The sequence below is a fragment of the Clupea harengus genome, chromosome 11 (genome assembly GCF_900700415.2).
Source record: "Clupea harengus chromosome 11, Ch_v2.0.2, whole genome shotgun sequence".
In the NCBI taxonomy this organism is placed as follows: Eukaryota; Metazoa; Chordata; class Actinopteri; order Clupeiformes; family Clupeidae; genus Clupea; species Clupea harengus.
The window spans coordinates 2,159,697-2,186,174 of NC_045162.1; the positions used below are offsets into that span (position 1 = coordinate 2,159,697).

The following is a 26,478-nucleotide window of genomic DNA, read 5'->3' on the forward strand; positions in this document are numbered from 1 at the left end:
GTTCTTGCAGTATATATCCTATGTATATCCATCCAATCAGGACCAGTGTTCTTGCAGTATATATCCCACATACTGTATATCCATCCAATCAGGACCAGTGTTCTTGCAGTATATATCCCACATATATCCAGCCAATCAGGACTGCGTATATGTGGGCAGATGGTAGGAATCATGATGGCTATCCCGTCATCAAAGACTCCTGCACTGACTATTGACAGATCACACGTCTTTCCTGTGAAAACCAAACCAGAGAATACAGTGTGCATGTACTCTATTGTGGCATCTAGGTAACTCCAACTGGAGTTATTGTTGGCCTTTATGCAGGTGTCTTCAATGTTAGAATGTACTAGCGTGAACTCTTGGGTGTGTAATCTGATCGTGATCAAATGTATATGGCGTGCAATATTGTGCAGGCTCTGCTCCTGGCTCGTGACTTAACTGGGTTAAGAGGCACCCAGAGGACCACGGGGACTTATTACTGCTGCTGCGTGTGTGTTTAAAAAAATAATGATTATTGAAGTGAGAAAAAGGCTGTGTCTGCGTCAAAAAAGTATAATAAAATCATGTGATAATGTATGAATTCTGCTTATGAAAAGAAAATGAGGTGTTTGCGGTGCTTAGTATTCAGTTCAGCCATTTCATTCAGTTGATTTGAAACGGTATCATCCTTAACCACTGCAGAGGTGTTTGTAAGTTTCCTGGTCAAGTTCCACTAACACACGTGCATCAGTTTGAGACAACAGATGAGCTGCCCTTGATATGACCCTCTTCACTAGAGGCTCGACTGACGTGAGACCATCTGTCAAGGGCACACACACACACACACACACACACACACACACACACACACACACCCTCCCTGTCCTCAGATCTCCCATTAGTGCTAATATTACGGGTTTTCAGTGCATTTCTATTCCTAGGTAAGTGCGTCACAAACTGCTGTCCCAAGGGAATCGCAGGCTGACTGGGGTTAGAGGAGTTCGTTGGGTCCTGGGGCTGTGTGAGTCCCCACTGGTGCCGGAGACAGCAGTGACCAGCATAGCTAGACGCCGTTATGTAACCTCTGCTCAGGGGCCCTGCAGAACCACTGAATGGAAACAGGGATAGAAAAGAGAAGTGCCTCCTCTGTGCTACAAGACCTTACACTCTCGTTAGTCGATCGTTAGTCGCTCGTTAGTCGCTCGTTAGTTGCTCGTTAGTCTTCCTCGTTAGGCTCATTTCTTTTTCTGACCTTTGCCTGACCTCTCTTTGTGTCTCTCTCGTTTCCTTCCTAAATGAGGTAAAACTTTGCTCACCCAGATGACCTCATTGACCCCCAGTTTAGTACAAATATAGGGGGTGGGGGGGGGGTGGAGTGGTGCCTTTGGTGATGAACTTGAAGGCTCTCAACACTGTTGGAAGTACAAAGACCCGTCAGCTTGTTAATGGCAAGTGGTGTCTGTATGGGACAAACAGAAATGGACGCCCACTGCCCAATGACACTATGGGTATAGTGTATGTGTGTATGTGTATGTGTGTGTGTGTGTGTGTGTGTGTGTGTGTGACACTAGGGTGCCCAATGACACTAGGGTGGCACTGCCCAATGACACTAGGGTGCCCAATGACACTAGGGTGGCACTGCCCAATGACACTAGGGTGGCACTGCCCAATGACACTAGGGTGCCCAATGACACTAGGGTGGGCACTGCCCAATGACACACACACACACACACACACACACACACACACACTGCCCAATGACACTAGGGTGGGCACTGCCCAATGACACACACACACACACACACACACACACACACACACACACACACACACACACACACACTGCCCAATGACACTAGGGTGGGCACTGCCCAATGACACACACACACACACACACACACACACACACACACACACACACACACACACACACACTGCCCAATGACACTAGGGTGGGCACTGCCCGATGACACTAGGGTGCTCAATTCAATTCAATTCAATTCAATTCAATTCAACTTTATTTCGCCATGTATACAGATACTAGGAATTTTTTTTGGTATTCTCAATGCAGGCTATAGCATCACAAACAGAACAACAATACAAGGACAGATAGTACCAGTATGAGCAAAATAATAAATAAGAATGGAGGTAGTGCAACAATAATAAATGATAAAGTTCGTGTGTGAGAGCTTTTTAGAGCTCTTGTTTTTGGTGAGGTGCTTGGCATGACTAAGTGGACAGAGCCACATCACAGAGTCCTTATTAGGCATGCGAGAGAGTGATGGTCAAACAGGCAAACGCATCTTAGCTTAGCTTAGCTTAGCAAATCTACCCATTACATCATTTCATCCAACCCCCTGGCATGACAGCGTACGGGTGAATGGGCACAGGGATGCAGAGGAGAGTGTGGATTCAGGCTTATTGGTAAATAAACCTCCACCCCCAGTCCTACCCTGAACATTGCCCCCTTTACACATTTGGAAATTGATTTGGTTGCCTATAGCAGGAGCCACCACTAAGAACAGGGGTTGACAGGACAGTCTGGATACAATTGTTAATTCATTTCCTGTACAATTTTAGTTTCATTTCAAGATACGGGCCCTGATCATCCATAAATATTCACACTCCACCCTTTACAACACTGACCGATCTATTCGAGTATACTTAAGTCAGAAACCATCTTGTACAGCATCTGCTAGGGGCAGACATATTGACGTTTACAGTCAAACTCCTCATGTCTGCCCAATTAGTGGCTAATGCTAATGGTGTCACGATGCTTTAATACTGTACAAGTGCAAGCTAAGCCCCTCAACCCCCTTACTGTTGAAAGTACCTTATGTTTGTGCATGAGTGTATTCCAGAAAAATGAAAGCGACAGCAGGAACTGAAAGAGAAAGAGGGGGAGAGAAAGGAAAGCCCCTGACTGTTGCCAGGACTGGAACCATTGCTGAAACTGATCCACAGCATCTAATTGTTCCCTGGAGCCGTTGCCAGGGAAACCTTTCCTAGGTTCCTGTGGCAAACTTAAGCAGTCCCTTTCTGCACCGCAGTGTTGGTCTTCTCAATTTCCCTCTCAAGTAAATCTCGTACGGTGTGTATTGAATAGTGTTGACAAGATAGTTAGTTTTGAGTGTGATGTTATTCAGAACACGCTCATGTTCACTCCATATGATTTGACCACTGACATAGAGACGGTTTAAAGTTGCGGTTTCTCATTTCAAGTGTTTTTTTTTTGCTGTTGTTTTTGTTTGTCATTTCCAAAGTCGGCTGATGCCCAGGCCACCGAACCCTACAGAGTGAGAGATGGAGAGAAAGGGAGAAATAGAAATAGAAAGGAGATTATGTCTTTTTTTCTTCTGCTCTCTGATTCCATCTCTGACTCAGCAGTGTAGAAAAACACATAACTATTATTCTATTTTTTTTTTCAAACCAGCTAGCTAGTGTGCAGGGTGCCCCCCCCCCCCCCCCCCCCCGCAGGAGTGATGGAGCCTGCTGCAATTAAAGGAACAGCACAGAGATACAGCATGAAATCTGCTGACATCATCGCCTGTAGCCTCTCACTGCCTGAGAGTGGGAGGGAGGGAGGGAGGGAGGGAGAGAGAGAGAGAGAGTGGGAGGGAGGGAGGGAGGGAGGGAGGGAGGGAGAGAGAGAGAGAGGATGCAGGAGAAAACGAAAGGAGGAGGGAGGCCAATGAAAGAGCACGCAGCAATATGAGGGAGGGAGGGAGGGAGAGAAGAAGCAAGAGGGTGGGGGTGCAGAGAGAGAGAAAGAGAGAGAGAGAGAGAGAGACACACAGAGACGGAGCAAGGGGCGAAAGAGGGTGGGAGGGAGTAGAGAGAGAGAGAGGCAGAGGCGAATGGTCCTGTAATGAGAGAGAATACTGCAGCTCTCTCTCAGATTCCACACGCTGTCAGCGGCACGCCTCACTCTCAGACGCACGCACTTGCCGAGCCGAGTGCAGTAGCACTGACATCCTCCGCAGGACAGAGGGGCTATCACATGCTATCAGAGGAGCGTCCATTAGTGCTCAGCCCTTTGTTCCTCTGTATGGTTCCATTTTTTCATCTGTAATATTGTTCTTGTTTCGGAGGAGAAGGAGCCATGCCGGGGGAAACAGCACATAGAGAAGGCCCTCCTGCTGGACATCTGCACAACACACACACAGACACACACACAGGCTTGCCTGGACCAGGTAAGGAGAGACGGACGGATGGATGGATGGATGGATGAGTGGATGGATGAATGAATGAGTGGATGCGTGATGTGGAAAGAAATAGGTTAAGAAGACGCAAGTGAAAGGGATTAAGAAAATAATGGAAGAACTGAGAGAAAGAGAGACAGAGAGAGAGAGAGAGAGAGAGAGAGAGAGAGAGAGAGAGAGAGAGGGGGGTAGCATGTAGCATGTAGCCGGAGGAGCCTTTAGAATGTCTATCAGCACATGGGTCCGACAGGGACCGAGGAGAGTGTGTGCAGCCTGAGGTAGCATCCAGCCGCACCCAAAATCTGTTCCAAAAGAGTGTGTATTCTTGGGGCTAATGGCAAGCAGCACATACACACACACACACACACACACACACAACGTCTCCTTTTTGATCTAACAGGAGCATGACACAGCATCACCGCAAGGACCCCACCTCACTCCCTGTGATGCTATCAGCACAGGGGGAGGATGAGGACATAGGCGTCTCACGTACATGCCTGACTAGAATTGAAACTCGTGTGACGTAGATTAATAGTGACTAAATCCCTGATCTTTTCGCCGTTGATTCCCTTAGCGAATTAATCTTGTTTAATTTGCACAATGTACTGTCTATGTCTAAGGCTACAAACAACACAGACAGTGTGATAACCTTACAATGTTATGTCATGCTGTTATGAACTAACTTTTCACCATCAACAAGAATGTTGTGCTCTGGAAGCATTGATTTTAAATGATCAAATTGATTGATTTCCTATGATGGTAATGGTCTTATGGCCGGCACATATGAACATTATTAAGCAATTGTGGCCAACATAAAAGTAGAGCTGTGTGTGTGTGTGTGTGTGTGTGTGTGTGTGTGTGTGTGTGTGTGTGTGAGTGTGTGTGTGTGTCTACAGACATCTGATGAGATTGGCCTGTCCAATATGGTGTACGTGGTAGACTATCTTTAGATGTTTAATCAGCTCTGGTTGGGAGGCAAGGCTTGGCCTTATAAGAATTTCACTTGGCACTGTCTTTTCACAACAGCTTCATTAGTGGCGGTTTTCTTATTAGCGGAAAATGCTCTAGAGTAACATGCTATTGCTATGCTAAAAATGTAGCTACGGAAAAGAGCATTGATTTTCTATGACCACATTATGGCTTGCTTATTAAGCTCACAATTTAGAGGCAGGATGCTACAACATCAGCAGGCGTGCAGCAGGTATGTCTCTGGTGCTTGTGATCCACGTCACTGGAGCTCACAGGAAGGCTGGGATCTCTCACAGGAAGGCTGGGATCTCAGAGGGTGCGGTTGAGTTTCGGAAGCGCCACAACCAGGGAACAATTCCGCCATGTCCCATAACCAAAGTGTCACGTTGCTACCCTACCATGTGTGTGTCATTTTTGTCTATTTGTTTTTTGTAACAAAGGTTGATCTCTAGTCATGCATGATCTGTATGATGGCTTACACAACCAAAATCACAGTGAAAACCTAAAATGAGTGGTTAACATCTGCCTAATGGTGGGATTGTTCAGATGTCTGGGTAAAAAAAGAGATATCGGCACAGGCCTCTGATTTTGATTGGCTCCTGCTGACCTACTCCCAATCTGTCTCATCCAATCATCTCTCTCAAAAAACAGGAACAGACCTACTCTGGGTCAGACAGACACAGTGGTTGAGTATGGGGGATGGTCCTGCAGTAGGAGAAAAGAAGTCTGCGTGTTTGTATGTGTGTGTGTGTGTGTGTTTGTGTGTGTGTGTGTGTGTGTGTGTGTTTGTATGTGTGTGTTTGTACATGTGTGTGTGTGTGTTTGTATATGTGTGTGTGTGTGTGTGTGTGTGTGTGTGTGTGTGTGTGTGTGTGTGTGTGTGTGTGTGTGTGTGTGTGTGTGTGTGGGTGTGTGTGTGTGTGTGTGTGTTTGTATGTCTGTATGTGTGTCCAAGCACTGTTTTAGTTTTTTAATATTATTTCATTTAATTTGACAGCCTGTGGTTTACACAGTAAATTAGATAATAATGACAAATCTAATATTCTGGGACAGTACTATTTACTAAATATCATTGCAGATGAAGCTAATTCAATTCAATTTAATTTACATCAATAACAACAGAAATAGTCTCAAGGTGCTTTACAGAGCCCAGAACCTGAATCCCCCAGCAAGCACTGAGGTGACTGTAGCAAGGGGAAAAACCTTGAGCAGAACCCACCTCAGAAAGGGGGGCCCATCTGCTTGGGGCCAGCCAGGTAGAAATATAAGTGGAGTATAAAAAGTGGAGGCGGGGAGAAGGGAAGATTACATGATACATACAGGATTGCATATACATGATACATACATACAGACATATTACAGGTAAACAATGTCTAGAAGATGCAGCATAAACCGAGTAGAAATTGTGCACAACAGTGATGTGGGAATGGGGGGCTGTGAGCAGAGGGTTTCTGCCAGTGGATCAGGCGGAGAGACTGCAGCAGATAGTCTAGAGTCTAGAGTAGGGGTGGGGGAGAAAAGAGACAATGTGAGTGGACAGATCTAGGTTGTCTTATATGTGTGTATGTATTATAGGTCATAGTGATGAGGAACAATGCTATCACAGCAATAGGATAATTGAAGAAACTGGGATACAAACCCTGGTCACCTTTGGGACCCAAAGAGAATGACGAGTTATATGGCTACTTCATCAGCATTAACGACATAGTCAACATATAAATAATAAATAGAGAGACATAGAAGGAGAGGCTGCCCAGCAAGGCGTATGGGAAGTTTATTGTAACGGGTGCTGGATCTTGATGCATTATTCATACCTATAGGATGCACTAAAGAGGACATTTTTTTAGTCTAGACTTAAAGATTGAAAGGGTGTCTGCTTCTCGGATGGAGATAGGAAGATTATTCTGTAGGAGGAGGGGCTTGACAGCAACAGGCTCCGCCTCCTATTGTCCTTTTTAATACAAGAAGTACAAGAACACCTGTACCCTTAGAACACCTGTACCCTGGGGACGAATGGGGTCTTGTTGGGCAGAAGGGGATGATTAACTCCATGAGATCATTTATGAGCTAGGCCATTAAGAAGCTTTTCATGTTAGAAAGAGTTCTTTTAAATCAATTCTACTTTTTAGAGGGAGCCAGTGTAGGGAGGCAAGAACAGGTGAGATGTATTCATATTTTTTAGTTCTAGTAAGTGTGCGAGCAGCTGAGTTCTGTATTAGCTGCAGGGTTTTAGTGAGTCGTTGCTACATCCAAACAGGAGAGCATTGCAGCAGTCTGGTCACGAAGTAATACATTTGAAGGGATGGGACTTTTTGGGAATGGGATGGGAATTTTTTTGTTTTGTTTTATGTGTAAGTCAAATGAGAGGTGTTGGTCAATGGCAACACCAAGACCCTTGACACTGGTGTTGGATGTGAGTGAGATGCCAATGACTGTGAGTAGAAGGCTGGATAGTGTAATTCTCAAATGTTTAGGGCCTACAATCATAATCTCAGTTGTATCTGTGTTGAGGAGCAGGAAACTGTTGGGCATCCATGATTTGACATCTATCAGGCAAGCTTCTATCTTAGGTGGTTGTATAATTTTGTGTTTGTTTCATAGATAGGTGTAGTTGGGTGTCATCAGCATGAGAATGGAAGTTAATGCCATACTTCCTTATTACAGCACCTAAGGGTAGCATGTGCAAAGAGAAGAGCAGGAGTCCAAGCACGGAGCCTTGGGGAACTCCATGACTTACTTTTGTAACTGGATGACTCATTGTGGACATGTTCAAACTCAAGATGGTCAGAAACGTAAGACCTAAGCCAGGATAGGGCACAGCCTTTGATACCAACATGTTCATGTTTCTGTAGGAAAATCAGATCAGTTGCAATGAGTAGATCATTCAGAACTTTGTCTAAGGCTGTGCTGTGATGGGCTCTAAAGCCAGATTGGAGGATTTTTGGATGTTGTTTTTGAGTTGGAAGGAAGTGAGATGTTTTGCTATTACTTTTTCAAATATTTCTGACAAGGGTTGAGGTTGGCTATAGGTCTGTAATTAACCAGTTTATCAGGATTAAGGTTAGGTTTTTTGAGAGTTGGTTTCTTCACTGAAATCACATAATTGATGAAGACTGATCAAACCTTTTCACATGAGATGAGCTTCCTCTTATAGTTATAGATACAAATATATAAATGACACTGTCCATCTATTTGTTCTTGCGTGAGGTGGTGCCATAAAGCATTACGAGAGAGAGGTGTCGCACCCTGTACCCTACATAGTGCAATACCAGGCACACCAGGCGTGCTGTGACAGACAGAGTACCACCAAAATTATATTGAAGCTGTTATTTTTAAGGTTAAATTGTTGCATAATGTTACTTTAAAGGCAGTGCATGTTTAAGTTATAAAGCCATTGAACATTGTTGCTTTTTTTAGCAGGAAATGGATCCTTTGTGATTGAATGTGTGAATGTGTCATCTAAGCAATAGTCTAACAATATCCAGCAAGGATGTTTTTGACAATTTTATTTGAAAGACTGAAAATGATTAGGACAGAGAGTGTCTGAAGCAAATTATAATGCAAAACTGAGCACATTTGAACACTTAAACACAGGACCATTTTTTACATTCTTTCTTTGTTTGACAATGCACCCATTCACCAATTTAGGCAAAAAATGTAGCTTGCACATACTTAAGCCCAACCCCACGGGAAGTGGCAGAAAAGATGTGTTCAACGTGAGGGTTTAAACCCATTTTACAAAAATGACGGCATATGAGATTATAATATGAGTTGAATAATCCAGAATCTTACTCATAGAGCTAATAAGAGATAGAACATGTGACTCATTCTGACTAGAAGGATGAGGTGGCAGCAGATCCATCCCCTTGATAAGAGTGCAATATGGGCGCATGCGTGAGCAGCCGACCCTGACAGGAGAGCCTCTGGGTAAATCCAGCACCTTTCACTGTCTTTTTTTGGGTGGAGCGTCTCAACGGATTTGCCTTTGTCACACTTTACCTCACGACGAGTGTCCTTATTTCTGTAACTGTTTAAAAATAGTTCAGTGGGTCCCAGAAGAACTCTGCCTGTGTAGAAGATGGATCTTGCTGGCGGTTATCACCGGAATGCCCACCAATTCTATAAAGAGAAAGAGCAGAAGTGTGCAATTTCACTCTTTTTCGTTAAATTGATGTTACGTGGTATGATCCGTGGTAATGATCTCTGTGCGACTCATACACTCCTGTGTGAGTTGCGCAGAGATGACAAGCACGGGTCAGACCACTTAAAATGATTTTCAAGGGCAGGGTTGTATGCGTGTCATTGTACTCATGCAAACACATTCATATGAACGCCGCCTCTGTAAAAGGAGACAAGAAACAAAATGGACATGAACCACGAGGAATCATAAATATTTCATGAATTAGGTTGTGGAGGACAAAGCAGAATGATCTAGATTCTAGATCATCAAGTGTCATGATCAGTCAGGACTACTACGCCTGTGCCAGTAAATGGGAACAAGAGCTGGCGTTTGAGAATCACACTCACGGACACACGCTCTGGTACTGCACACATAAACAATGTCAGCTCTGATCTCGCTACAAGGCCGCTGTGTTTCACATGCAAATGAGGAGAAAACAATGCTCCCCGACTCCTTCTCCACCTCGTACCCACGCACAACCATGCACACGCAGACACACACACATACATTGTGCATAAGGTGCGTCTCCATAATAACAAAGCTCCCTTTGAAAGGGACAGAGAAGTGATGTCATTGCTCAGCGTGTGTTGCATGACTCGGCACAACAGAGCATCTGCAGACACACACACACACACACACACACACACACGCACACACACACACACACACACACACACTCACACTCACACTCACACACACACACACACATACACACACTCACACACACCAAACACAGACACACACACACTCACACACACACACACACAAACACACACACACACAAACACACACAAACACACACACACACACTCGGATACAGAGAGAGAAAGAGAGAGGGAGGGAGAGAGAGATGCGGTATGGGGACAGGGCTAGGGTAAAGCTCTCTATTAGTCCCATAGTCCATTAACACACACAGACACAGATGACGTGTTCGGATCCGGCCAAGGACACAGACAAGGAGAGAGACAAAGGGAAGGGGAGGGGAAAACAGGGTGAGGTAAAGGAGAGAGAGTGAAAGAGGAGAAGAGAAAACAGGGTGAGGTAAAGAAGAGAGAGTGAAAGAGGAGAAGAGAAAATAAAGAGGAGGAAGAAGAGAAGTGTGACAAAATGGGGATAACAGATGGGCCTGGGCGTAAGCACAACACACACACACACACACACATGGGTGTAAGGACAACACACACACACACACACCCATGGGCGTAAGGACAACACACACACACACACACACACACACATGGGCGTAAGGACAACACACACACACACACACATGGGCGTAAGGACAACACACACACACACACACATGGGCGTAAGGACAACACACACACACACACACACACACACACCTGGGCGTAAGGACAACTCCAAGAGAACTAAAAGACAGGAGGAGGAAGAGCAGCGGAGAGATGAACCAGTATGTGACAGATCTGAGATCAGCAGCAGGAGTTCATAGGCATCAGCGTTGAAAATTTAAAGAGAGTGAAGGAAGGACTCAAAACACTGTTCATCTAAAATAAAGTCTTCCAGTTGCAGATGATTCTAGGAGACTTGATTGAAGACTGACTTGCTCATAGTATATCTGTAACTGTCACAAACGTGCATCTGCCAGTTTGGTGAGCAAGGGTGACAGCCTAGAGGGGATGCAAAATGGCTGACAGGTCGTCGGCAGGCAGGCAGACAAACTGATCTCAAGCTCTTGCATACGAAGCTCTGTGGCAGAATATTGACACTGATTCCTTGCCCTCTCAGAGATCATGAGAATTGGCATTGAAATGTGGCATTGAAATCTCATATGCCTGGGTGACAAAATGGCAGGGAGCGTTCTGAGGAATTAGATTTTTTTTGTGTGTTTTCTAGTTCACCGTGGTTGACCTTTGACCTTCTGTTGCACCTCCGTTCATCTCCACCAGCCTCCGGTCCTCCTCTCTCTGTTTTTGTCATTTCCTCCCACCGAGAGGAGGAGGATTATCTCCTGTCCACCGAGAGGAGAAGGATTGTCTCCTGTCCTCCTCTCTCTGTTTTTGTCATTTATTCCCACCAAGAGGAGGATTGTCTCCTGTCCTCCTCTCTCTGTTTTTGTCATTTCTTCCCACCGAGAGGAGAAGGATTGTCTCCTGTCCTCCTCTCTCTGTTTTTGTCATTTCTTCCCACTGAGAGGAGGATTGTCTCCTGTCCTCCTCTCTCTGTTTTTGTCATTTCTTCCCACTGAGAGGAGGAGGATTATCTCTGTTGTCCTATTTTGCCTGGGCCCTGCTGTAGGGAGAGAAGTTGCTCAGGCAAAACCATAAACCTGAAAATAAGCCCAAACCTGAAGGTGACAGCGGGTTGCTACCATCCACCATTCTCCCCCTCTCTACCCTTCACCCACCCCGGGTGACAGCGGGTTGCTACCTCCACCATTCTCCCCCTTTCTATCCTTCACTCACCCCGGGTGGATTGTTTGCCTCAGTTGAAGGTTATTGAGCTGATGGCAGTTCATTGCAGTGAAGAGAAATGGAAATGGAGGTAATCCAATAACAGAGCTGTTCTCCCTTGGCCACTTATGATTGTCTGACTAGCAAGGAGTGAGAGGGAGAGAGAGAGAGAGAGAGAGAAAGTGAAGTACTATGGTGGACATTTTCGCATCACAAAGCTGTAAGGGTTACTCTTTTGTACCAAATTTTCCTGAGCTCTCGTAAGATTTGGGTCCATATGTCACCTGAGGTGCATGCAACCCTCAGCATTTCAGAACACGAACACAATTTCCTTAATATTGCCACATAGGGTCTACACTGGGCTTCATTCATTCATGCCGCTATTTATTCATTATTGTGCAAGTGCTTAGATCAGACTGGGATCTATATTAATTCAAAGTGATATTTATTCTTGTGCAATACTCACATTCATACTGCCATTTTTTTTATTCTTGTTCAATAGGCACACTGGAAGCTACATGTATTTGTGCTACTATTACTGGCTGTGCAATCTTGGCAGCTATGCTAGTGCTACATGTATTTGTGCTACTATTACTGGCTGTGCAATCTTGGCTGCTATGCTAGTGCTACGTGTATTTGTGCTACTATTACTGGATGTGCAATCTTGGCAGCTATGCTAGTGCTACATGTATTTGTGCTACTATTACTGGCTGTGCAATCTTGGCAGCTATGCTAGTGCTACATGTATTTGTGCTACTATTACTGGCTGTGCAATCTTGGCTGCTATGCTAGTACCATAGCTACATTAATCTCAAGGGGAGTTCATCTCGATGGATCATACCATTGCAGCTTCATATCTTGTTTTATCTTGTGTTGTATTTTTCTACACGATTTATTTTATTTGTATTATTAGATAGGATCTGTGTTTTTGTTGTAGATGCTGCTTGTTTTCCTGTGTCTTTCTTAATGCACCAACAGGAGCAGCGCTTCTACTTCCATTATATGCAGACCTGTGCAATAGAGGTTTCTATATTGCTACACTTGCTTTCAGAGGAAAGGGGGTCATATCTTTGTTGTTATTCAATCACTCTGTTCGGTCTGGCTTGGCACAGTGGAATCAGATCTCTATTTGTACCCATCATACCACCAATGACCCAAATGTGACAAATACCTTCAATTTGATTGGTTGTCCATCATCTGACATTAAGTCAGTAGTAGAATGGGGTTTCTTTCTATTTGTACAGATATAGTGCAATGACACTATTTAAATCATATCAGTCTTCTAAACCTGACACATTTTATTGGTTGTTATATGGAGTGAGCTAGGTTCCCTTCCTGTCTGAATACTGTTACTGCTAATGCAATTGTATGCTCCATACGGTATGATAATTTTTGGCGCATCTAAGAACGTGGTTGATAAGCATGACGGGGAGCAAGATGCTTTGAAAGATATGTATGAGTGTACAAATATTTAATAACATTGAATGGTTCAGTGGTTACATGTCAGTAATTATGTCATCACAGTGGGTTAGAAAAGGCATCGCTGTCAGTCACAGCCTCATAACCAAAGGGCAGGACTTCCCATAGGCCTGGTCTGTGTCACAGCCTCATAAGCTAAGGGCAGGACTGAATTGCTTCACATAGGCCTGGTCTGTCAGTCAGTCTGACTTGAATATGACTGGATGTAATCATCACCTCCATAAAGTCCTGTCACATTGGTGTCAGACCAATGACTACCCGACACAATCAGGGTCCTGTCAGACCAATGACCACCTGACCCAATCAGGGTCCTTCATTCTCTGCTCTAACCTCTCACTCTCACACTTCTCTCCATCCTTGCACAGATGTATGTTTGTATGTTTGTGCACATGTACAGTATATGTTTATGTTTATTTGAAATATATTCATGTGCCGTGTTCATGCTGTTTATAAGAAGTAATACTCTCCCAGTCTTGCAGAGATCTCCATGTCCCTCGTTTATGTCATGGATTTATGTAATGCTTGCTCACTCGGTTTGCCCTTCCCTTCCCACTATCTTTAATGCTGTGTGTGCTTGTGTGTGTGTGTGTGTGTGTGTGTGTGTGTGTGTGTGTGTTTGTGTGTGTGTGTATCTTCCCTTTCTGCTGATTGTGCCCAGTCTCCGGCCCTGCAGTCTAGCCTGTCAGTCTGAGTTTCCTGCCGGTGCTGAAATAGCTCTCTCTCCACCTACAGCCACACACACGCACACACACACACACACACACACACACACACACACACACACACACACACACACACACACACACAATCTCCACCAACAGCCAAAAACACACACACACACACACACACAATCTCCACCAACAGCCACAAACACACACACAATCTCCACCAACAGCCACAAACACACACACACACACACACATTCTCCACCAACAGCCACACACACACACACACACACACAATCTCCACCAACAGCCACACACACACACACTCTCCACCAACAGCCACACACACACACACACAATCTCCACCAACAGCCATCCAATTATCCTTTAGACATTCAGAGAACTTTGCTGTTTATCCCACCAAGCTGGGAGACCGGGCAAATGCTTGCCTGCAACACACACACACCATTACACACACTCATATATACAAAGGCACATGCACACCTCCTCTCAAATACACGTAACCACACACACACTTTCTTATTAAAATATTCTACCCCCCCTTCCACATGCGCGCGCGCTCACGACCTCAGTGGGTAATTACAACTCTATTTTAAGGGATGAGATGAAGACGCTGAAGCAGGGAATAGGCCCTGGAAGACATTCTGACTAAACTGGAAAAGACAGGGACAGAGATACTAATTAAGATAGTTAGCTGCTGGAGCATTGCCTGTCTTCTTAGACCACTTAGCTCTAGCTAATGGTAATTTCACAGAATATGTATGTGTAATATAATATATGATATATGATATGATATATGATATGCTGTTGTTTTCCTAGCTAGCTAGCTAGCTAGCTCGCGCACACACGCACGCACGCACGCACGCACGCACGCACGCACGCACGCACGCACACACACACACACACACACACACACACACACACACACACACACACACACACACACACACACACACACACACACACACACACACACACAGAGTGACCGCTGCGGCCGGCCCACGAGTTGGGGCTTGGGCTTGGTGATGGAGGTGAAAAAAGAATTTGCAGGGGCAGTGGTTTCGGTTTTGAATGATGTAAATATATTTATTCACTGTCCAGCTTTGCAGGCATTGGAATTGGCAAACATTATAACAAAACAAAAATACTTTACACAAAACAAGACCAAATGTGACCAAATGTAGCGGAACAGTATTACCTATAGAACCAACTCTACCTCACAGCAGGAGAGCTGTCCTTCTCTCACAAGGCAACTAAGCTACCCTCTTAAAAAGGCCTAGCTATTACAACCAATTGGCCTAATAGGGCTGACCCATGAATATGGGGAAGCATAGCACATCTTGCTCATTACTCACAAAACGAATTAATTCATGAAATGTACATTCAATAACAAATGTCAATATTATCATATCCAACCACATTTAGCCCAATAGCAAATAACCCCACAATGCATAGTAATTACCTAAATGAAATGTGGACAAAGCAAACACCCCTGTAACAAAATGTCCCCCCACCCTCCCCTAACGGTACGTTGTAAAGGTAGTAGCCCAACGCGAAGCGCACTTTTGCATTGGGACTAGTATGGGGAAGCACGAGCACCAGGAAGTGTGAGTATGAATGTTTAACCGGTTTACGGACGCTTTAGAAATGCAAATGGCAAATGGATGATGACAAAGTAGGTACCCAGTATAATTCAGAAACGGCAGAGGTGTAGAACAATTATACAATGTATTAACTATTGCTATATCGCGGCAGACCAAACAAAGAGTCTGACCGCGACCAAACGCCAACCTGCGGTAAACCCCCGACACAAACATACCCTCACACCGTGTAACAAAACAAGCACCACAAACTCCAAACAACACTTTCAATAAGTTAAATTAACTTGTTTATCGCGATCACAGGCGAGACGCTGTGTATGTGTGGCTGCCTGCGTGTGTGTGAGAATGAATGAAGTCTGTCGTCCCTTGTTCTCCCGCACTCGCGGTAAAGTGGGCAAAAAGTTCACGGTGCGTGATGGGGAAAAGTAAGTCATGATGGAGAGCTTGCCCATACATGCATGCTGTGATTGTAAATCACGGTTAATCCACCAAATATTGATTTCTGAACTCTTCTAAGTTAAAAGATTAGTTTTGTGTTGAATATGAACTTGTTTTCTATGCATTATTCGAGATCTGAAAACACTGAATACTTTTTGTTATTTTGACCAGTTGTCATTTTTCTGCAAATAAATGCTCGAAATGACAATATTTTTATCTGAAATTCGGTATAAATGTTGTCAGTAGTTTATAGAATAAAACAAAAATTTCAATTTCATTTTTCTTAAACACATACTAATAAATAGTAAAGCCAGAGAAACTGATCATTTTGAAGTGGGTTCTCTAATCTTTTCCGGAGCTATATATATATATATATGCACACAAACAAACACAGGAAAACTGGAAACACGCTAGGAAAACCAAATTGTGCATTTATTTGATGATTGCTCTGTGATCCAGCTTGACTCGGAGTGTCCTTTGTAGAGATGGACCGGTGAACTCGGGTGAATATTTTATAAGGTGACATTTAGATGACATTTTAAAATGAGCATCAGTGTGTCTGGCTGTATCAAAGGGTGAGGCTTCTTGATGCAGAACAGTTAGCCATTGCTACCTTATAAACCTGAAGACAAGCCCATTTACACAGCTACGGTCATGCTACGGTCATGCTAATCAGAACAGCAGTGCTTTGTTTTTGTTATTGATATCTAAACAGTCCACAGTGATATGTCATGTAATGTCAGATGTTTGTTCTCTATCTGTTTCAGACAAGAACAGAAATGCATCCAGCTCCTCGAGCTCTACCCCTACTGACAGCAGCTCCACCCCTACGGAGAGTGGCTCCACCCCTTCCCCCAGCACATCTCCCCAGCTCTCGTTGACACAGTACAGTCCTTTTGGCCCGCGGCTGATCATGGCCAAACCCAACACTACCGCCCCCCGCCCGCAGCCTGAGGGGGCGAGCTTCGACTCCGACGGCCGACACGGAACCGTGGGTCGTCTGACCGGCAACTTTGGCAAAGGCCAATGCCGACGTGGACCAGTCAAGATGGAGAGAATAAAAGTGCTGATGGGAGCGGAGATAGAGAGCGATTACCAGGAGCCAGAGAGCATGGACACCCGCGTGGTCATGGGACAGGAGACCCTGCTGAGGAACATGGATAAACAAGAAGCGGTTCTCCCTTCACAGCCCACGGAAGAGCAGTCCGTTAAAGAGCTTGCGAGTCAGGACACCGCGTCAACCCCAACCTCCACAGTTTTATTTGACTGCCAGGTGAAGGGAAGGGAAGAGGCCGGGCTGGATACTGGTCAAGACAGCTGCGTCCTGGACCGCAGAGAGAGCGTGACTCCCACACCGGAGCAGGAGTGTGAGGCCCCAGCACAGCTCCTGGAGTGCCCTGTCCTCGAGCCGAAAGAGTCAGAGAGCGTGAGATTGACCGATTACAGTAGCAGTCCTCTGCTGGAGGAGCAGGTGGAGTCTCTGTCTCTGTCTCAGGGTGAAGTGCCTTCCTTATCCTTTTCTGAACCTTCCTATGCAGTCGACCCTCAGCGAGTCGGCATGCTCCCCGGCCTGGACCCAGACCGCTACTACACAGCGCCCTCCACGCCTATAAAGATGGCCTACTGCTCTCACCTTAAGAACCAGTGGCTTCCCGGAGCCCTCAGCTCAGGTCCTGGGTCCCCCACAGACGAGTCCTCCGACCTGTGCTCCCCCCCCACATCCCCCTCGGGGTCCTACATCACAGCAGAAGGGGGCAGCTGGACGTCCTCCTATACCTCCAGCACCTCCCACTCGTGCTCACCAAATTTGATCGCAGAGGCCGAGATGCAGGAAGCTCCAGCCTGCTATGTAGGCTCGCTGTCTGAGATCGGAGACGAAATGGGAGAGGACCACACCAGTACCGAAAGGGAAACTAGCATCTCGAAGGTAGATGGTGTGAGCAAGCCTCCCGGGGCCCTGTTTTTTGAAGTAGAGGAAGAGGAGGCAGGGGAATGTCGATCTCAATGGACGTCTGCAGAGTACTCATCTCCTCACAGAAGTAGCAGTGGGAGGAGCTCAGACTCGCTAGGGGGGGAGGAGGAGGAGGAGGAGGAGGAGGAGGAGGAGGAGCAGGGACATTCTGGGGGCTCAGCCATGCCTACAGATAGGCAAGGAGCTGCTGAAAAGCCCCAGGTGTTCAGTGAAGACAATCATGACGACCCAGACGCCGACCTGGAGTTAGATTTGAATGCGTGTGTTTCCGAGCACTTTGCCAGGCACGCCGCTCCTCTCAGCCCCGAGGAGGACTTTGGCCCAGAGATGGTTTCCTCCCTCCCCTTCTCAGAGCACTTGGCCATGGGTGCTGCTACCGCTGCGGACACAGGCAGCATAACTCCCGCAACATGTTCATCGGAGGTGTCCGACACGGACAACAACAGCCTGTACGGAGATATGAGTTCGTCCTCTTTCCATTTCCAAGGATCCTCCCGAGATGATGGGCCATGCGGAGATGGAATGATCCTGGCCTCGATGCTTCCTCCACATGCCAGTCTGATCTTCCAGGCTGACTCGATGGAGATCACTCTCTTTCCTACAGAGGATGAGCCTGGGAACGATGTGGATGCTTATGCGGCAGGGGAGGATGAGGGAGATGTGGACGATGATTATGAAGATGACTACAATGGTGAAGATGAAGAAGAGGTGGTCTTGGAGGAAGCGGAGGCAGCAGGAGTGTCAGCAGAGGAAGGGGATGTGAAGGGTGTTCCGGGTGTTCCGGGTGTTCCGGCTGTTCCGGGTGTTCCGGCGGAGGATCCGACTGAGGAGGACACCTCTGCCTCTTTCCTGAACTCGCTCTCGGAGAATTCCATTAACGAGGGCGTGGATGAATCCTTTGCCTACCAAGATGACACAGAGGAGTCGGTGGATTCTGCCTCGTACAATGGAGACGAGGATGAAAAGCTGTACAGCACGGAGAGGCATGCTGAACTTGCCCAGAGCTTTCCTGGCCCAGATGATCCCGTGCAGGCTGTGGCCCATGCACTCCCGGAACTCTCTGGGAGCGAAAGTGATATGGAGATATCCTCTGGGTCCTCAGATCCCCCTCCTGCTAAAGAGTGTCAACCTTCAGTGGACAACGGTGTTGCGTCAGGGTCGCTGCCTGATCCCAAACAGTCAGAGACACAGCTGGAAGAGGGTGGACGCTCAGTTGCTGCAGCACTAGAGACGCAACCACCTGTGGAAGACACGGAACAAAACAATGACTGCACAGACAGTACCTTGTCAGATTTGGCCAAAGAATTAGCTGAGGTATGCTGTGCACAACTTTCACAGATGGATGAGTTACAGTCAGCAAATCCTGCTACAATCAATGAAAACCTATTTCCCACAGAATCAATCCAAGAGTCTGCTGACGGCATCAGCAAGATGGATCCCTGCCTCCTGGGCGCTGCTGCTGCAGCAGCTGATACGGGATATGAGACTCATTTCAGCACTGATCTGGAGCTTGATAATCAAAATGGCAACAACATTGAGCCTATTGACATCCCTCTGAGTCTGGACGACACTGCCACAAATGACCTCAATAAAGGGGTCCCACCACTGGCCTATCCCAAAGATGACCGCAGTCCCAGCAATATCCCAGTGTGTGCCTATCCGGAACTTTCTGACATCCCCGACAACCTTACACCTGCTGATGTCTCACCATCTGAGCGATCTCTTGACCAGGACAACCTTTCAGAGAATCAGCCTGGCACAGATGACTTTAGTCTGGACCCACTCAACCTGTCTGGCTCACCTTACAGCATTCTCACAATTTCACCCAAGAAAGAGAACTCCGACAGCAACGTCTCCAAGGAGGAACACCTCCCAACAGCATGGGCTCCAGAGGACGCCTCGTCGCTGAACGAGTGCTGTGATTTTGAGGCAGAAAATGTGCTGAGGTGTGAAGTCACCAATTCTTTGACTACCAAGACGACCACTGGTGACAGAGACGACGACAACATCAGTCTGTCTGATCTGCCCGAGAAAATGACGGATGTTGATGTCGGTGTTTTGGAGTCTAATCTGGCTAGCTGGAAGTCCATTGAGGATCTGTCTGAGGCAGGGGGTGGGGAAGGTGGGAGCTCTCAATTTCCAGAGGATGACATCAACAACCTTCAAAATCAGGACAGCAGCTCCCTTAGAGCGTACCATTCCAACAAAGACGCAGAGGACGCAGGGAACTATCCAGAAAAGACAGGTATGCTGTTGTTATCCAGTGCAAAGCCCAACTGTCTGGAATTCAACATTCTTTCAGATGTGGTGAAAGAGGAACCACACTCAGAATTAAACATCGCTGAGGGGGAATGTGCTGCAAAGCGATCAGCAGAAGAGGCAGCGACTCTAAATATACCTGCTGAGGAGGCACTGCCAGACAATGATAAAACATCTGAAACTTCCTCCATCAGGACTTTATGCACAGATGGTGCTGGAATTGAGGATGAAAAAGCAGAGAATTTACCCACAACTTCTCTACCAGCGTCCCCAGATGTGCCTGAGGCTGAAAAGCGAACAGACACCTTGGACACGTCCAACAGTGTGAATGTTTCCATGGACCAAAACTCTGTCGTGACCAGACATGCTCTCCAGACAGAGAGTAAACTTATAGTGGATGAAACGGAGACAGCGTTCTCATTGACTGGAGGCTCATTTGGCAACTTCAAGACCAAAAAGAAAACATGTGACAGGACGTCTGAAGCATCCTCATCGAGTTTCTTTGAGGATGCATCAACCAGCACTCAGAAGACCCCGGCAGGAGAACTAAAATCGACTGTCAGAAAATCTGAAGAGTCACAGACCATCACTATCAGAGCTGAAGCAGGAGTGGATGTTAGCAGACAAGCTAAAGCAGGAGTGGATGTTAGCAGACAAATCGACACACCAAAGACTAATGTGGCCTTGAGGGAACAGGATGGTAAGAGAGATGTTCAATTTTCAGAGGAGAGTTTTAAAGAGGAGGGCAAAGGAAACAAACCTCCTCCTGAGCAGGAAGTCATTGCAGAAACAGTTGCACAGGATCCAGTCATCTCTCAGACAGAGAGAAGGGGGACCAAACTAAATCAATTTGGCAATGAACAAAACAAACAAGAAGAGTGCTTTCAGAGTGAAACAGATAGTAAACTTAATCTTGAACCGGAGGTGACAGCTGTTCAGGAACCAGTCATTCTGAAACAACAGACAAATAAGGAGACGCCCAAGGAGCTTAAAGTGATGGAAGACACAGATATGCAGGACTCGTCCATCCTACAGGAAGAGAAGAGTGTAGAGGACAAGGAGAAATCAACAAGCCTTGATGGACTGAGACTTGCAGGAGATGAAAGCAAACTAGAAGTGCATGAAAACTACGTTGCCAGGCCAACAGTGGCTAACGAGGCCACAGCAGCAGCCGCTGTGGAGAAACCTGAAGTTGGGAGAAGCAAAGTTACTGAGGCAACAGTAGAAAGTGGTAGGTCAGATAACATTTCATCGGCAGTTGTGGAAGTATGTCCAGACTCGTCTAATCTTCGTGGACATGTCGAAAACGAAAGCCAATCCTCTCTTAAAAAGCAAAGCCCAGAAGCGTCCTCTGTGGAAGCAGTTAAACATGTTACCAGTGACACCTTTGAGACAACCCCACAAATAGCACGCCCAACAGGACGCACAAGAGACATAAATGCCAACCACATTGCGAGTGGCCAGTCCTCTAGTGCGAGCGCTTGTCCTTTCACCTCGACACTTTCTCTTTCCTCCAAAATCCCACCTCAGTCCACACTTTCACAGTCCTTTCCATCTCCCTGCATCTCACCCCATGACCTCGAGGAAGATCTGTACACGGCTACACAGGAGTCCCCGCCAGAAATCTCTCGTTTACAATCAAAGAACCTTTCTTCGATTTTCCATGTTCATCCTTCCACCTCCCCTGCCAGTGAGACTATATCTTTTCCAGTCCAGGAGAGCCTTAAAGAGGGGCGTGGGAAAGCAGAGCTGATTACTCTGCAGTCCACTAAACGTCATGGGAAAGGTGAGCGTGTTTATTTATTTGTGTGTGTGTGTGTGTGTGTGTGTGTGTGTGTGTGGGGTCTTGGGATTATAAACCTTTACCCTTCATACCGTATTACACTGAGATCCTGGCCCCCACAAAGAACAGGCATTCTCTAAGTTCCAGTTATTAACAGTAAACCTGTTTGAATCTCTAACCTCACTGCAGATGCATGCTGGTCTGTAGTGCATGCTGGTCTATTGTGTATTATGGTCTGTAGTGTATGCATGATTTGTATGATGGTGTGTGAATATCTCACTGGTCATTTACAGATGCAGCTAAAACCTACAACATCTCCACAGAGGGTCCTGCCGGTTTCCCGAGTGATCCCATGGGCTATAAGAAAAAGAGCTCCCTGCCCACCCAGTCCATTTTGTCCAATAAAAAGACTCCTCTCCCATCCAATGCCATGCCTCGGTCTTCAGCACAAGTCACACATCTGCCAGACAGACAGAGAGACCGACCAGCTGCTTGTGCGATCAGCTACAATGACAAGTATTCAGACACCATGGATGTGTCCTTCAGAAACAACCGTAAGTAGTTGTGGAGAAGTAAAGAAAGCTTTCTTCTGCAAGAAAGTGAATAGCACAGACTGACCACAATCTGCTTTTTACCAGTGAATAACCCCTCAGTGATAGCACCAGCTGTAATCCCAAATTAATCTGAACTTTCACTTTAGTTGGTTAACTCTGCTCTTTAAACTTTAGTTGGTTAACTCTGCTCTTTAAACTTTAGTTGGTTATCTCTGCTCTTTAAACTTTAGTTGGTTAACTCTGCTCTTTAAACTTTAGTTGGTTAACTCTGCTCTTTTAACATCTCTCACTTTAGTTGGTTAGCTCTGCTCTTTAAACTTTAGTTGGTTAACTCTGCTCTTTAAACTTTAGTTGGTTAACTCTGCTCTTTAAACTTTAGTTGGTTATCTCTGCTCTTTAAACTTTAGTTGGTTAACTCTGCTCTTTAAACTTTAGTTGGTTAACTCTGCTCTTTAAACTTTAGTTGGTTAACTCTGCTCTTTAAACTTTAGTTGGTTAGCTCTGCTTTTTAAACTTTAGTTGGTTAGCTCTGCTCTTTAAGATCTCCACTTTAGTAGGTTAACTCTGCTCTTTAAACTTTAGTTGGTTAACTCTGCTCTTTAAACTTTAGTTGGTTAGCTCTGCTTTTTAAACTTTAGTTGGTTAGCTCTGCTCTTTAACATCTCCACTTCCCCTCCCCAGTGGGCTCCTGTGTTGACTCGGATAGTGAAGGATCAGTTCCAGGACTGGAGGAGCCAGATCGGGCCCTGCTCAGACCCTCAGATCCACAGGTGAGCATCTAAAACAGACCCTCAGATCCACAAGTGAGCATCTAAAACAGACCCTCAGATCCACAAGTGAGCATCTAAAACTGGGTCATGGTGCTTCATGGGAAATGCTTCCATATGCTGAGCCAAACTACATAGGCCAAAGGGGAGGTGAAAAGGTGTAAAATAGTCAGAAATGTTGAAGAGAGACTGGAGCATTGATTATCATATAATTCCCATTGTATTATATGGACATAAGACACAAACAGGATCCATGTCTGACGCCAGGCCCCAGAGAGGGTTAGTAAAAGGGTTACACAAACAGGATCCATGTCTGCATTGGAGACACCAGGCCCCCGAGAGGGTTACTGAAAGCCTCTTACCAGAATTGGCATTTGGTGCGTGTCTTTTCAGGGAACCATTTCCTGTGTGATGTAATGCAATGCCTCTGCGTTGCCTGCGGATTGGGACTGATTCCCATCAAAGACATTAGCAGAGTACATTCAAGTTCAAGCTTGAGTAAACGCCTCTATCATCCAATCGGAATGAGTCCCACTGTCATCCGTGATTAATATCTGACTCTGCATTGCTGTCCTTTTTCCATCCCTTTTTCCCCCTCTCACTTCTTTCTAAATCTTGCTCCTTATCATCTTTGCCCTTGTTCTTTGTCTGCCACTGTTTATCACCGCCCCGCTAATGCCCTCTCTCTTCCCCCTGTTTATCACCCCCGCTAATGCCCTCTCTCTTCCCCCTTTCATCTCTCAGTGTTCCTCTGCGTCTCCTGCTGATGAAAATCTGAACAAGGCAAAGCAGAGTCGCAGTGAAAAGAAAGCACGCAAGGTGAGACACACTCCTTCAAGTACTGTGTGTGTGTGTGTGTGTGTGTGTGTGTGTGCGTGTGTGTGTGTGTGTCTTCAAGTACTGTGTGTGTGTGTGTGTGTGTGTGTGTGTGTGTGTGTGTCTTCAAGTACTGAGTGGGGGAAAGTAGAACTGAGAGAGCTCACATACATCCACACTAGACAGCAGGCTGCGAGGAAAATTATAACTCTCCTCACTGTTTAACATTTACATTTTTACATTTAGTCATTTAGCAGACGCTTTTGTCCAAAGCGACGTACAAGGGAGAGAACAGTCAAGCTAAGAGCAATAAAAACCTGGTGTAACAATAAATACTACTTTACATAAGAAAATAGAAAAACGACATATAAAGAAAAATAAGTGCAGGAATGTTTAACACTCAACACATACTTAGATAAGATTGTCCACTGAGTAAATCTGTCTGTTAACTCTGACTGCTCTAAAATGTACAGTGAAGATGCAGTCGGAACTTCTGAAAACCTCCTGACAGTCAAACTGGGCCTGTGCTTCTGTGTGTTTTGCCACACAGGCGATGTCCAAGTCTGACAGTCAAACTGGGCTTGTGCTTCTGTGTGTTTTGTGCTTGTGTGTGTTTTGCCGCACAGGCGATAAACTGGGCTTGTGCTTCTGTGTGTTTTGCCGCACAGGCGATGTCCAAGTTGGGTTTGAAACAGATCCATGGTGTGACGCGCATCACCATCAGGAAGTCCAAGAACATCCTGTTCGTCATCAGCAGACCCGACGTCTTCAAGAGCCCAGCCTCGGATATCTACATCGTCTTTGGAGAGGCCAAGGTGAAGCTGTGCAGTACACCACAACCGTGTGTGTGGTTATGTGTATACGTGAATGTGTTGTCTGTACGTATACGAATCACGCATTAGTGTTGTTAAACTGCTTCGTGTGTGTGTGTGTGTGTGTGTGTGCGCGCCTCTCTCAGATCGAGGACCTGTCGCAGCAGGTCCACAAGGCTGCAGCGGAGAAGTTCAAGGTGCCTCTGGAGCCGTCTCCTCTCATCCCTGACGTCACACCCAGCCTCACCATCAAAGAGGAGAGTGAGGAGGAGGAGGTGGGTACATCCACAGCGGTCCCTTCTCCCCGATGCATCCTCCATCACCCCCTCCATCAGCACTTATCACATCCATTATATCACAGCAGCCCTTCCTCATCATGCTGACATGAGATACTGTAGCTGCTTGTTTGTGCAAGAACCGTTTCCTTATCATGACACACATCATGACCGGGTATCTTAGCAACCACTCACAATGCTTACACAACCTTGCATCACCACTTTATCATATTAAGTGGCCCACTGGCAACCCCCCCATCTCCATAGCAACGCTTCATTGCAGTTCCATCTCCTTCACTCTAATGACCTCTTAATAAACTGGGTCCTGCCACCTCATCATCTCTGTATCCATTGCAGGAGTGCTTTCATGTCCTTATCTCCTTTCATTCTTTCTTTCTGTCTTTCTTTCCTCCCAGGTGGATGATGCTGGATTGGAGCAGAGAGATATTGAGCTGGTGATGGCTCAAGCTAACGTGTCCCGCGCTAAAGCTGTCCGTGCACTACGCCACAACAAGAATGACATAGTCAACGCAATTATGGTGAGGAGCCACGGCCATTGTGTCTGAGAGCAAACAATTACATTAACATTTACATTTAGTCATTTAGCAGACGCTTTTGTCCAAAGCGACGTACAAGGGAGAGAACAGTCAAGCTAAGAGCAATAAAAAAACATAGTGTAACAATAAATACTACTTTACATAAGAATTAGAAAAACGACCTAGAAAGGAAAAAGAAGTGCAGGAACATAATCTACACAGGATCAGTTCTTCACCATCACGACAATCTTACTTTGTGTAACGATGACATTTGCACCAGTACTCATTTACAGATAATTTAGTGTTATTTCTTAGAAATGGGGCATGTCTGTGTCAAACATATGGAGTCTGCTCTTGAGTGTTGCTTGTGTATGCATACGTGTTATAGAACTGCACACAAAGAGGCTAACTTCTCTGTCCCTGTTTCTCTTTCTCTCTCTTTCTCTCTCTCTCTCTCTCCATCTCTCTCTCTCTCTCTCTCTCACGTTCTGTTTCCCTCTGCCTCTCTCTTTCTCTGTCTTTCTCTCGGTCTATCTCTCTATCTCTCTGTCTTTCTCTCTCTTTCTCTCTCTCTCTCTCTCTCTCTCTCTTTCTCTCTCTCTCTCTCTCTCTCTCTCTCCCCATCCCAGGAGCTGACTATGTGAGGGAGGAGGAGATTCTGCCTGAGCCTGCTGGCTGCACCTTGGCCCATATCGCTGCTATGTTGCACCCTACTGTCCCCATTTCCTGCTAAATAAAGTTATAGAAACACTCAAA

General features: G+C 45.9%; 1 protein-coding gene across 2 annotated transcripts; it reads left to right on the plus strand.

Moving 5' to 3' along the window:
• The first annotated feature begins 3,816 nt into the window (after positions 1-3,816).
• On the plus strand, positions 3,817-26,478 carry nacad (NAC alpha domain containing). Of its 2 annotated transcripts, none has more exons than XM_031575826.2 (9): positions 3,817-4,172; positions 16,716-21,965; positions 22,256-22,516; positions 23,198-23,286; positions 24,028-24,102; positions 24,768-24,914; positions 25,058-25,186; positions 25,603-25,725; positions 26,352-26,478. In XM_031575826.2, the coding sequence occupies exons 1-9, from the start codon at positions 4,082-4,084 to the stop codon at positions 26,364-26,366; spliced, it is 6,180 nt and encodes a 2,059-aa protein (XP_031431686.1). In that variant the 5' UTR covers positions 3,817-4,081; the 3' UTR covers positions 26,367-26,478. The 2 variants fall into 2 exon arrangements, with proteins under 2 accessions (XP_031431686.1, XP_012694480.2); XM_012839026.3 differs by lacking the exon at positions 3,817-4,172 and adding an exon at positions 15,424-15,516.